The 13,626-nt window shown below is 37.4% G+C and overlaps 1 protein-coding gene across 1 annotated transcript in view; it reads right to left on the bottom strand.

The window, feature by feature from the left end:
• NOX4 (NADPH oxidase 4) overlaps window positions 1–11,880 on the bottom strand; it is a 183,745-nt gene extending 171,865 nt beyond the window's left edge. Inside the window, exons 1-2 of the mRNA XM_008704443.2 lie at window positions 11,824–11,880; window positions 11,072–11,167 (exon numbers count right to left, since the gene is read on the bottom strand). Of these exons, the coding sequence (XP_008702665.2) occupies window positions 11,072–11,167; window positions 11,824–11,880 (153 nt within the window). The remainder of the gene's footprint in view (window positions 1–11,071; window positions 11,168–11,823) is intronic.
• Between the last annotated feature and the right edge of the window lie 1,746 nt (window positions 11,881–13,626).

Genomic DNA, 13,626 nt, shown 5'->3' on the forward strand with positions numbered 1-13,626 from the left:
ATAAGAAAAAAGCCATGGGAATACAGAAATCAAATAATACTTAAAATATTTGCTGCATTCTTCCCTTTAGTTATCCAATAACCTTTAGATTTCTCACTGAAAACCAGTTACTACAACTGAATGTCAGTTTTTAAAATTGTTCTATATGTGATATCACCTCCAACGTCATCTTAATCTCACCAAAAACCATTACAACAAGTATATGGAAATAACCTAACAAAATATGTAATTTTGTTAAAATATGAACAGATTAGTTGTCCTCCAGTGATTGGGCAAAGTCTCTAAAGTATAAAACCAGGAAACTACTGTATAATATTTACACTCTAAGAGTATGCTTTATGTTCATCATGGTATTACCAGAAGTAGTAGGAAATTGGAGGAAATCAAAGGGTCCATCTCTGGGAGAATGGGCAAGTAAACTGTGGCAGATGCGAACCATGGAATACTGTGTAGCAAATAGAAAAAAAACCCAAAGAACCGCATAGTCACATGATAGACTTTGAAAACATAATACCAGATGGAAAAAAGCAAGAAACAGAATGAGTCTACGCATAATACCATTTTGGTGAATTCAAAGAAAAATGCAAATAAAATACCAATAGAAGGATACGTGTCAGCATGTTAAAAAAAGTTGCTACTGTCAGGACGAAAAAGGAACTGGAGAATTGGAGAATGAAAAGTGATTAAACAATGAATTAATGAATGAATGATGAAGAAAGCAAAAGACCCACAAAGATAGTGTGCTACGAACTAAGGTATAAGTTTAAAGACTTTGTACCTGAAATCCAAAATATAGCTTTTTAAATCCTTTGTTTTTTACAGAGAAGATTCACTGCTAACTTCCTTTAAAATTAGTTCTCTTCGTGTGTACCTCAATCTTTGGTTGGCTTGACAGAAAAAATTTAGATAAAAAGGCCAAAAAATTGAGATAAAATTTGAAAACCATTACCAGTTAAAAAGCAATTAATTATGAGCTTCAATAGTTTTGAAACTGTAATTAACAAAAACACACTGCCGCTTGCAAAATAGCTCTTTAAATAATTCAGAATGTATACGCTGTATGAAATTAGGAGTTAATCTCTCTTAGTTGCTGGAAATTTTGTCATTAGCAGCCATTTACAAATAGATTTCAACATCAAAACATTCTCAACTTCAAAAACGTGGCCTGAAAGAAATGACTCTAGCATTGTCTACTATAACTTGCCATTAGCAAAAAGGGAAGTCATTCTTTTTGAAGGCCTCACAGGCATTTCTTCCTCATTCTACTCAATCCTCTCCTCAAAACAAAACAAAACAAAACCCTGTAAGAGATACTAAATTTAACCATGCAAAACTGCCATTTTTTTAAGTCAGAATATTTCAATACTGGAATATTTAGGTAGTTCGATTTCATAATACAATTCTCCATTTAAAATTGAGGAAACTTAAAGCTTTGCAGATTTCAATAAATTAGTTAAAGATACATTTCTTAAAAGGTAAAGTCACAATTTCCACTTTAGATAATCTGTCCACAAAATCCATATTCTTATATTACATTGTTCATTACATTATATTGTTTCCATTAAACTTTGGAATTTTCACAGGTATTAATATATTTGAAATTTAAACTAATAGTCATTTCATGCTTAGGAAAAGGTGGTAACAGACAGTTTTAACAAGAATTTTTACTCATGTCCTATAAGACTTGAACAAATTTTATATATCTAAAATCTGTGGTTGAACAAAATATATTTTCTTCTTTAAGAATAACATGTCCAAGCTTTAAAATCAGTACAAGTCAGAGACTAGTTTTTTTCAGGCAAACCAAAATTAAGTAAACTTTATAGATCCATTATGACTGTAAACTCTTCTAAGATGTCCATTTGACTCATTCTTTCCCTCTCTTATGTTTTACAAAATGTACAAAATCAAAATAAATAGCTCAGTGATGGGTTCTACATAGTCCAAGCCAAACTCCAACTCCACAGAAAACTTCCATGGGAGGTAACAAATGTAATACAGACAATGCCCAACAGCAAATGCCATTTCTTGAATGGAAGAACATTCATACTGAAGCTCTGCATTCTTGTGGCTTAATATGAGTCATTTTTTCCCAACTGGAACCCATTAATATAGAACACCGATGATATTTGCTTCGTTTTCCCTTTAGATATTCTGAGCGATGGGGTGGGGGGAGGGGGCAGAAAAACATATTCTTTACCTTTTTTTGCATGACTCAAAGCACTTTACAAATGTGCTTTTGGGCCCATGTTTTTCCAACTGAGAGAATTAACAAAGCTCAAAGGCCCAAAGTACCTTCTCAAAAGCAACTTGGCCAAGGGAAATCAATGAGAGGTAAAAGTACTCTTATCACCCTATTTCAGCATATTCGCAAGAGGTGGTTCTTTTCTTGTACCACAATTCTCTTGGGACACCCTCGCCAGCCTGGAAATCAATGTTCTCATTCGAGGTAGGGTGACAATGAGTTATGCAAGTAATTAGAAGGCCCATAAGAGAGAGAATTGGGGGGGGTTAGAAATTAGCAAAGAGAATCAAAAGTATAACACGCAGAAAAAAGAAATTTGTTTGGATAACTACCCCTTCGTATCTTTCCAATGCACCTGAGCTTTCTAAGATCACATGAAACAAAATTACTGGCACTTTGAAATCAGCTATTTGGTAATCCTATCACAGGAAAAAAGGAATATAGTCAGAAAGGCATTCACCATAAATAATTTCTTAGATTTATCTTAGTATTGAAGTGCCCACTTTCTTTTTAATTTCAGATGTATAAAACGCTTTTACTTTGTGTACATCACTCATCTCTTCTTGCCTGAAACTATTTAAACCTCTGATATCCCTGCGATGTGTCTGAAGACCTTTAACAATTTCCATTCATGAAAACCATTAAATCATGCAATTTAAACCAAGTTCCCCAGAGAACTTGTATTCAATTCATTTATCTCTAGATAAGAGTCATTGTCAAATTCAAGTTTTCAATTTCTAAACATGTAAACATTCTACTGATCATGCAAAGTCCATCTTTATCCTAATCTACGTTTTCTTTAGTCCCACTGCCAAAGCACTAAAGAAACTACTTTTCACATGACTTTTACCACATTGTTTGATTACTATCACATCACAAAGTTGCATTAAAATGTGGATACTAAGAAGTGAGACCCACTCCCCACTTAAGTCATCTGCTATCATACTAAGGTCTCAGTCTTAGTTCATGCCTTAGCAAAATTATTAATTACAACATGTCACAGACCTTCAAGGTCCCATTTCAAGAGTCAATACTGTAAATGTAATACGTATTGGATGTTAAAGAGCATCTGCCACTTTTCCTTTATTCCTTTCTCTGTGACTATGCTTTGTGACTCCTGGGGGGGGCTCTGTCATGGTGCCGTGGCCGGAGCCTTAAAAGCTGGGAGGAATGACAGGACACAGCAACAGTAAATGATAACCATTTTTCACATCCACGATGTTTTCAATTCTTCAAAGTACTTTCCTATCTTTTACATCATCTAATCCTTAACACAACACTCTAAGGTAAGTACAACGATTTCATCATGTTTCAGGTAGGTGAATTATCACCTGTGGCTATGAAGGAGACAAGAGGGAAAGAAAGAGGAAAACTGGTATTTGGGGGAACACCTGTTACATAATGGGCTTTATGCTTGGTACTTTATTCTATGAGCAAGTTATTTATAATTTCTGTTAGTTTTCCATGTAATAGAAACCACCTTGTGGACTAGTTAAAACTCTGACATGGAATGTATAAAGAACATAATACATCTTTATATACTTTTGAATTCCTTTTATTATTTTTATTTATAAACACAAATAATTTATAATATTACTATTCAGTGCTATTAATACTATTAATGCTAAATAATACTACTTAATTACAGTAATAAATATCATTTGCTGAGTACCTATGCACCAAATGCTAAGCATTTCACCACATGTTCCCATGTAATCTTCACAACTAAACTAAGGGAAAGATTTAAACCCGACTTCACAGATGAGTTAAACTTATGCTCAGAGAAGTAATTTACCAAAATCATAAAGGGAGATAAATGCCTGAGCTAGGATTCAAACTTATATCCATATAGCTCCAAGGTCCATGATCTTCATTTGATTGTTGTTTGATTGTTTATTTGATTTTCCTCCCCAGAATGACCCAAGGACTTTTAAAATCAATTTTAGGATCATCACATTGCTTACCATGATGAACTAGGGAAATTGACTAGGATTAGAAGACTGAGTTGATAAAGAAGACATTTAACTCCACTAAGTTCATCTATTAAACGAGCTAAATGAACTAGATCAACTCCGAAGGTCCCTGTAACATTCAGCCATTCTACAGGCTCCTGGGCCTCAGGCTAGGTGTTCCCCAGAGACAGCATAAAGCATGTGGCCTCCAGAATTGTGAGGACACACTTCTGTTGGTTAGACCACCCAGTCTGTGGTACTTTGTTATGGAAGCCTGAGCAAACTAACACAGGAGGCACCAATTAGGATGAGGTGTACATGTCTGCCTCACATCTAGGAGTAATCCATAAACAATAATCTTACCTTCATTTCTGATCGAGTACTTATAAATACAAAAACACACAAACATACATATAGACAGTCTAATGCAGAGCCAGTGGTAGGACGCATAAGAACCTCAGGCAAGTGTAGAAAATTCCATATTCTAACCCCATCTGTCTCAGAACCTCCCTGGTAGAGCACAGTGATTGAGAACATGGTCTTCTGTATGAGACAAATGTGGGTTCAAATAGGGCTTCTTCAGGTGTTAGCTGTTGACTTGGGAAAAGTTACCTAACCACTCAGAATCTCAGTTTCTCAATCCCCTGAAAAGTGATACTTCTTATTTTTCAAGGTTGTTACAAGGATAATTTAAATATGGAGAGTAAATGAGATTATAAAAAGAAAGAGCAAAGAACTAATTATATCTAGCACATAGTATGTGATTAGTAAAGGGTAACAGTTGTTATCAGGTTGAACTATATAAAATGACTGACATTTGATTATTTTTTATCAAAATGGCAATTCCATACAGTTCGGCCTAATATAATGTTACATAGAGGCAGAAGAGCACAATGGTTAACAATACAAGTTCTGGAATCAGGGTATGTGGGAGGGAGTCCTGCTTCTGCCACTCACTAGCAACATACAGAACATCCCTAATTCCGTCACTTAGCTGAAAAATGAAAAATATCTACTCCAGGGGCACCTGGAGCTACCTGGGTGGCTCAGTCGGTTAAGCACCGGCCTTTGGCTCAGGTCATGATCTCAGGGTCCTGGGATCAAACCCCAAGTCAAAGCTGAGCTCCCTGCTCAGCAGGGAGTCTTCTTCTCCCTCTCCGGCTGCTCCCTCCCCCCATCACTCTCTCAAATTAATAAAAATCTTTTAAAAAAAATCTACTTCACAGGTTGGATGGAAATGTTAAATAAATTAGTCCACATAAAACTCATAGACTAATGCTTGCTACCTAGACAATCCTCAATGAATGTAACCTCCTGTTGATATTATTAATATTATTAATAACAAAATGAAGGAAGTAGATTTGAAATTCTCTGAAATTAATTCCACCTTCTAATTCTATACTGTTTTGGCTGGTATTGATAAAAGAGAATTATACCGGAGTATTCAGCTGTATATAATAAGGAAGTTAAACACTGAGTGGTATAAGTCCAACAAATATTATGGAATCAGAAATAATTTAAATAAAAATAAGTCTCATAATTCCTTAATAATTTGTCTGAGACAAATCTAAAACAACTGTAATGCTGAGAATTATGTTATCTTGGGGGTAAATCAATAATTTTCCTTAACTTCTTAAACTGTTAAACATCTTTAAATATCTTTCACATAAGATGGAAAGCTAGTGGTCTATACAGTGTGGGGTTTAATCTGTTTATGCATCTGTGCATAGAGTTGTTCATCAACTGACTGACTGTTGGACTGAGGGTCAATGGGCCAGAATAGAGACCAGGCCACTCATTCAGTGGGTGATGGTGAGCAACTCGCTTCAACTACATTTTTCCATTTGGGAAAATAAAGAAGTCTAAATAAAGATAGCAAAGCTTACTTCCAAGTCTAGAATTCTGAGTTTCTATCTACTGTAAATGGATTAAGAGTATAATGATTGCATCAAAGTAATGTAAGTCATTTCACCTGGCAATAAACAGGAAGTAAACTATTTTCAAATAGCAGAATGCTAAGAATAAAAACAAACAAATGGAAAGAAAAAACCAAAACCAAAAAAAAAAAAAAAAAAACCCATTCAGTTAAAAATATCCCCTGAATTGAAACTACAATGCATGTTTGGGCAAATCTAGGTGGTAACTTTTACATTTTATGCAATAAATGAAAAGAATTAATGATGAAGCCTTTTCTGAAACTGATAGGTGGTCTATATTCCTTCTCAGCAAAAGTAAAGCTGCCTAGGCCAGCTGTGAAACCTAAAATACTGACCTAAAATCCTAGGTCCATTTGTACAGACACGCTAATCTCTGACCTTACCAAATTCACATGACATCAGATTTCTGTCTCTGAAAATTGTTAATTATGATATAACTTATAGGACTTTTGAGAGGGTAAATTAGTTAATGTTTCTTAATCACTTAAAGGATAATGATTAACCAAAGAAAGATTGTCACTGTGAGACTAGAAAAAAACCTCAACGCTCTCAGCTTTCTTCCAATTAACATAGGTATCTCGATAAAAGTTTTTTAAAAAGAAAAAAAAAGATCTTCATGACCATGCAGTAGATCTAAAATAATAATTGTGAGGGGGCGTCTGGCTGGCTCAGTCAGGAGAACATGAGACTCTTGATCTCAGGGTTGTAATTCGAGCCCCACGTTGGGTGTAGAGATTACTTAAAATTAAAACCTTTAAAAAAATTAAATAATTATTGTGAGACAAAGCAAAAAATATATAAATTTCTCATCATAGCACCATGAGAATAACTAGTTTGAAAATGAACGGTCCATGTACAAATGTTAGTTTGGGGGGAAAAAGATAATAAAACCAAGACACATTGAATCTGGTAGCATAAAACACATTCTCTTCTCAAAGTAAGATGTTCTTATCAATTAAATTATATCTGTTAATTATTAAAATGTCAGAAATACAACTCAGAAATAAATGAACTTCAATATGAGGGCTTCTATGGGTAGTATTTTGAGTTAAATTGCTCCAACATTTAAAAAAATCTAGGAAACTAAATTTCTCAGGGTGAGGGGCAACACATTGGATCTTTCTAGTAAAGTGCAAGCAACTACATTTTCCATTTCTTGAAAACAAATAAATCAAAAATAGATTTTATCTTAAAAAATCGAAGTATTCCCTTATTTAAAAGCTTGTATGGGAAGGTGGAGGAGGTTACTGCTTGGTTAGTTTATATATATATATATATATGTGTGTGTGTGTGTGTGTGTGTGTGTGTGTGTGTGTGTGTGTGTGTTTGCTTCCCTCAAAAGACTTTTTTTCTTCTTAGCTTAATTTTAAGATTCCAAAACTCACAGCATGTCATAATTAAACATCTCCAAGGAAGTGCACAGTCTGATTAGCACATTAACTCAAGCATAAACCAGCCGTGACCAGGCTGCCTCCAGGTCTGGGTCAGACCAGTCTGGGAAAGAACAGTCCTAATGAAAACTCCTACTAAGACACATTAACCTCAACATTATTTTATCTTTCATCAGTTGAGATCTTCTTTTCTCTGTCAATTCTTACACAATTTTTTTAATCGTTTATTCTGACCTAAGAACAATCAACTAGCATCCTATAAATATAAATAAAGATAGATAAAAAATGGATCCACTAGTTCTTAGAATGAAATAATTTTACCTTCATTCTCAAAGATTCCCACCACCAAAAAGTTCAGAGATATTTTTATGGTTACACACCAATAACTAGGGCCCATGATTTCCCATCCAATATCAACTCCTGTTTTGGAGAGGGGGAACAAGAGGACTACCCATATTCCAAATGTCTTTTCATTGGGCTGGTTGGTGCCCAACTGTTTGCTGTAAAACAAAATGATAAGAACATATGACCATGGAAGTAGGAATATCTTCCCCCACAGTCTACACTTACACTGTCTAAAATGGTAGCCACTAGTTGCACACAGCTATTAAGCATTTGAAATGTGCCTAGACCCACCACAAAACTGAATTTTTAGGTTTATTAATTTTTTTAATTTAAACTTAAAGCTGATAGTCCTTTTGTTAGTAGGAAAATTTTAAATATGTTTGGAAGAGCTTGGGTATGTGAATTCACTTTTTTATTTGTAAAATTTTATGAAATCTAAACACAAGTCAAGTATTTCTGATGAAAATCTGATAACTGAATTATGATGTGTACAAGTATAAAATACATACCATATATTTCAAAGAATAGGCAACAGCCTAGAATACCTCATTGGTATTTTTTTTAAATATTGACTACATGTTGAATACTTCAATCTAATACAATACTTTAGATAGACTATTTTAAATAAAATATATTATTACATTTAATGCCACTGACGTTTTACTTTTTTAACATGCTACAGAAAAAAATTTGAATTGCATGATTCATATTCCATTTATGTTGGGCTACACTGATGATGAGTAATAAGTGGCCTAACTAACAGGGATGGGCCAGTGAAGTGTTTTGAAAGTCTTTGTAGCATGAGGAAAGGCAAAAAGGCCAGACAGACAGAAGTGCAATCACATCATAATTCTGACACTGAACCAAGTCATCAGCTTCCTCAGCCTACCTTTTCCCGTGTGTAAAATAGGAAGAATGGTTTCATAGCTTGAAACAAATATTTGTAAAGTGCCTGGTATATCACAGGAATAAACAGTTGAATACATAGTTGGTTTTGAGTAGAAAGCAGAGATTTCAAACTACTAAGAATCAACAGCTTGTCAATATCTATGCCTCCTTGCAAATGGGCTATATTCTGTGGACCCTTCCTTCCCCTCATACTCCTGCAACTTTGTTACGACCTTACTTTTAAAGATGAATAACGGCAACCTTTACACGTTGTTATTATTAGAATAATCAACAACTGGAGGGCCTCCTTCCATTTGTGTTTTAAAATGGTAGTAAATTCATTTCCAGGAATACCATCATGATTTTTATGAGTCTAAAATTCACCTTCAAGAGACTTATGGGAGCACTTGGGTGGCACAGTCGGTTAAGCATCCAACTCTTGGTTTTGGCTCAGGTTGTGATCTCAGGATCATGAGATTCGAGCCCTGCATGGGGCTCTGGGCTGAGTGCAGAGTGTGCTTGAATTTCTCTCTCCCTCTCGTTTTTCCCCTCCCACTTGTGCTGTCTCTCTCTCCCGCTCTCTAAATAAATAAATAAATCTTAAAAAGAGAGAGAGAGAGACTTGTAATATCAGAATACTTATTATGTCCTTTTCAGGCTTTCTAAAATTCATCACAGTGGGACCTTGTTCTCATGAATGTTCTGTACGCTCTAAGATGCTCTAAGGCATTAAGTTAATAATAATGAAGTATCAGTATTAAACATGTAAAAGATGGGAGCCAGCAATATTTATTTTAAAATTAATTATATCCCATTGTTATACTTTATTTTCTTTGGGACTTGAAAAATGCCTGCAAATTCTTACACTATGAGGTAATACCATAATCATCAAAAGATTAGGAACAATTGGCCTAGGACAAATAAAATTAAGTCCTCTGGGAGCCTGCTTCTTCCTCTCCCACTCCCCTTGCTTGTGTTCCCTCTCTCGCTGGCGGTCTCTCTCTCTGTCAAATAAATAAATAAAATCTTAAAAAAATATATACAGGTATTGGGTGATGATGATGTGTTAATGTAGGTTCATTAGTTGTAACTTATGTATCACACTGGTAGGGGATGTTGATAATGGGGGAGGCTATGCATGCATGTGTGGGGGTAAGGGAGCATAAGGGAAATCTCTGTACCTTACTCTCAATTTTACTGTCAAGCTTAAAGAGCTCTAAAAAAAATAAGTTCTTTAAAAAATAAGTGTTAAACTTTAAAAATATCAATTGTGTGACAAAAAGATAATGAAAAATAGTACTTTAGTGTATAAAATAAAACATCAGTTAATATATTCAACCTCAATTTACTGCAGTCTTAGCATGTACCAAGCACTACTCTTGGAGCTGAGGTTTAAAGATAAATAAGATCTGTGAATGTAAAGAAGGAAATGGAAAGCTGGTCCCACAAATTCATGTGAACTAATCTTAATTTTAAATAATCATTAAACCATGGAAAAGAAAACAACGCATCTCCTAATTAGAATGTGTTCTCTTCCCCAATGAAAAGGAATGACAAAATCTTTTTCAGAAGCCCTAAAATTTTTCAATATGCTTTATACTTTTTGCTTGTTGCTTAGAAAATGCTACCTCCTAATACAAATAAAGATGTCGTCGGTGCCTCTGTCTTTTGTTAAGGAGTCAAGTAGGAAGGGAATGGAAAGAATGAGATCAGAAATGTCATGAACTAGAGAAAAGGAAAAATATCAACATGAGATAAATCAGAGCAAAGTTCTGCACAATATCATTCTCATATTCAGACAGAACACTGGAACCATAATCAACCAGTAACCTAGGGTTGAAGAAGCTGAGAAATGCCTAGAAATGAGTAACTGCCTTAGACACCTACTTTGTGAGAACTGGCAGAAAAAGGAAACAGTGCAGAAATCCTCTGGATAAGCTTATGGGCAGGCTGAGGTCTTGATTAGTGAAAATTGAAAGCCTGTCATTGGTTGGTCCTACTGGTGAGGCAGATCCTTCAAGGCACTTGGCAGCTGACAAGATGTAGCAACTTCTCTCAGGCACTACTAGCCTGGTCTGTCAGGTTCATTCCTTTCACTTTAGCAGATAGTGTCTTTGGTTCTTAAGAGTCAATCATTTTAACCTATGTGAGTGTAAATGATACATCAAGAAAACCTAACCACTTTAGAGAATGACAAATCTTTCTCAAGTGGACAACCAGGGTTTCTTTAATAAATAAAAGAATTGACCAAGCCTTGTAGCAATGCCTGCTTACCCTAAACCCATTCTACAGGGTTACCCAAGTCCCACTTACCCCTAACATCTGGTGGAGGTAGTGATACTCTGGCCCTTGGTTATACAGCAGGAAGGCTTTCCAGAATAGCAAAACATTCAGGGAGAGCCAGATAAACTAAATCATACAGAGAGAGAAAACAAAAATTAAAAATAAACATTACCTGATGAATGAAAACTTCAAGTACATTCGCTGGACACAATACTTCCAGTGGAAGCTGGATTAGTAATTGCAGAAAGCATTTTCAATTAACCAGCAAGCTGAAAATCACTCAGAGCAAAACAAACCTGACCTCACTCAGTCCCTGCACCTGAGATTAAGCATTTGGGTTGCAAAGAGGTCTCCTAAATGATCTCCAGGCATCCCGTGCAGTACAAAATGAGCCTAAGAAATTAGTGACATCACTACGTCCCGAGCATTGCATGTTGTTAAAATGCAACACCAAACAGAAGCAAGCTGGGAAAAGAGCAAAGGGGGTAAGATGTTTAAAGCGTTAAGAAATAGTTGTCTTCACTAAAAGTGATTTCTTCTCCCTTCCTCCACATCTGCTCCTCCATCAGTGTCCATGAAAGTTCCCATGTATTTGGAGAGGGGATGGGTTGGGGGGGGGGTCGTTATTATTTCCAGGTATTAACAGCGGAAAGTTTTGTTAGTTGAGAATGTTTGAATTAGAGGCAAAACTTCTTCCAGCTTCCCACCCGCGCACGCTCAGAGAATGAATCAAAGTCGCTGCACGAGAGAAAACGCGGAGAGAGCCCTGACCGCCATCCTACCAGGCAGAGGTGTTTAACCCCTTCGTTGGCCAGCCAGTTCCTCCAGGACACAGCCATGCCGCCGGCCCCGCCGCGCTGCGCTCTCCGCCGGCCGGCCCGAGAAGGAGCGGCGGCGGCCGGGGCAGCGGTTACAGTTGTGCGGCCTGCGGGAGGGGCGGGGAGGGGGGGGACGGAGGGTCAAAGACTGAGTGGAAGTCCGGAGGCCGGCGCAGAGCCAGCCCGGGCGGGGTCTGCGTCCCGGGGCCGGGTCTTCCGGGCGCGGGGCTGCGGCCCGCGCGGGGTCTGCGCTGCACCCTCCGCGGCCCGGACCCGGCGCTCGGAGCGCGCGCTCCCCGGCCCCGCCGCCCGGCTGCGCGAGTCGGCCCCGCCGCGCCCGCCTCTTTGTCTGCGGACGAGCCTGTTGTTGTGGCTGCCACTGCTCAGGATGTCCCGGCTGGGAACTGGGAGGCGTCCCCCGCAGGCTCCGGCTCGCAGAGACCGACAAAGATGTGGAAAATGATACCCATACCCTAGGTGGGGAACCCCGCCGCACTCTCGTACACTCGCATACACCTAGTTCTTTGGCAGGGATCGTTTTCCCCAAAAAAGTTCAACTCAAAGAGCCTCCGTAAGGAAATTTGAGCCGGAAATAGCCTTCTGTGTACGAGCATCCGCCTTCTCCCGCCCATCCTCAGCAATTCATCCCACCCCCAACAAGCGCCTCCTCACAGCCCCTTACCTAAAGCTTCCCTCTACCTCCTTCTTAGTCCCTACCCCCACCCCAACCCACATTCATGCAAGGCTTTGAAGAAAATTCCGAAAAAAAAAAAAAAATAGCCCAGCGGTTTAATGGTTAAAGATGACGTAATTCTCAGGGGGCTTTAGGAAAGCTCAGATTCACTCTGTTTGGAAATGTGTGTTTTATTACCTAGTACCAGAATCTGTTTAGTTATAGGAATCCCCCCAAAACTCGCACCAGAGGCCTGGCGAAGGGTGAGAAGAGTATGGGACTGACACAGGCTACCTATCCTACACCACAAATTATCTGTATTAGGAAAGAGAGAGAGGGAGAAAAAAAAAATCATTCATATAGAAATATGTCTGATGCAAAGTAAGTGTCCAACAAAAGTTTATGAAATCAGGGATTTTCCAAACTTTAACAACTAACAAGTGGCAGAAAAGGTAAACCACTTGTACTCTAATCTCATGGCTTTCAAGCTTTTGCTTTTTTTTTTTTTAAACAAAATCAATTTTATAACACATGCCATAATATGTAATTAAAACTAAAATATCATTAAAATCTTCTCTTACTACAGCAATGTACTTACCACAATTAATTTCATGGACTGATTAATGACAGCAACCCTCCGTTCAAAACGAATTAATCCATATCAAGTGTGGGTTACATTTCATGCAGTTCACTATCTAGTAGTCTGTCATTTCTCTGTGATAAAGGACTTTCCTCTTTCATGCATGATCAAATCCTGAAAACTGCTTTAAATCTTTCTGGGGTTAGGAAGCATATTATTTATAAATGTTCTTCATATTCTTCATATTCCCTGTTCTTCATATTTCCCATGTGATGTCTAGAGGACCCAAAAAAAGACCACACAGAGAACCCAAGGAGAGACACCACTGGAGAAGGTCAAATTCTGGGACACCCTGGTACTCCTGAAATTACACCCCTAAGTAACCATCTGAGAGCCGTAAGTTCAATAGATGGGAATTAAGAAAGTTCCAGCAAAATGGTTTGGTTCTTGCCAGGAGTTGAGAGGAATGAAGCAATGGAAAAATAGCATAACAAAACACGTTTTTTCTTGACTT

The sequence above is a fragment of the Ursus maritimus genome, unplaced genomic scaffold (genome assembly GCF_017311325.1).
Source record: "Ursus maritimus isolate PB19 unplaced genomic scaffold, ASM1731132v1 scaffold_16, whole genome shotgun sequence".
Taxonomy (NCBI): domain Eukaryota; kingdom Metazoa; phylum Chordata; class Mammalia; order Carnivora; family Ursidae; genus Ursus; species Ursus maritimus.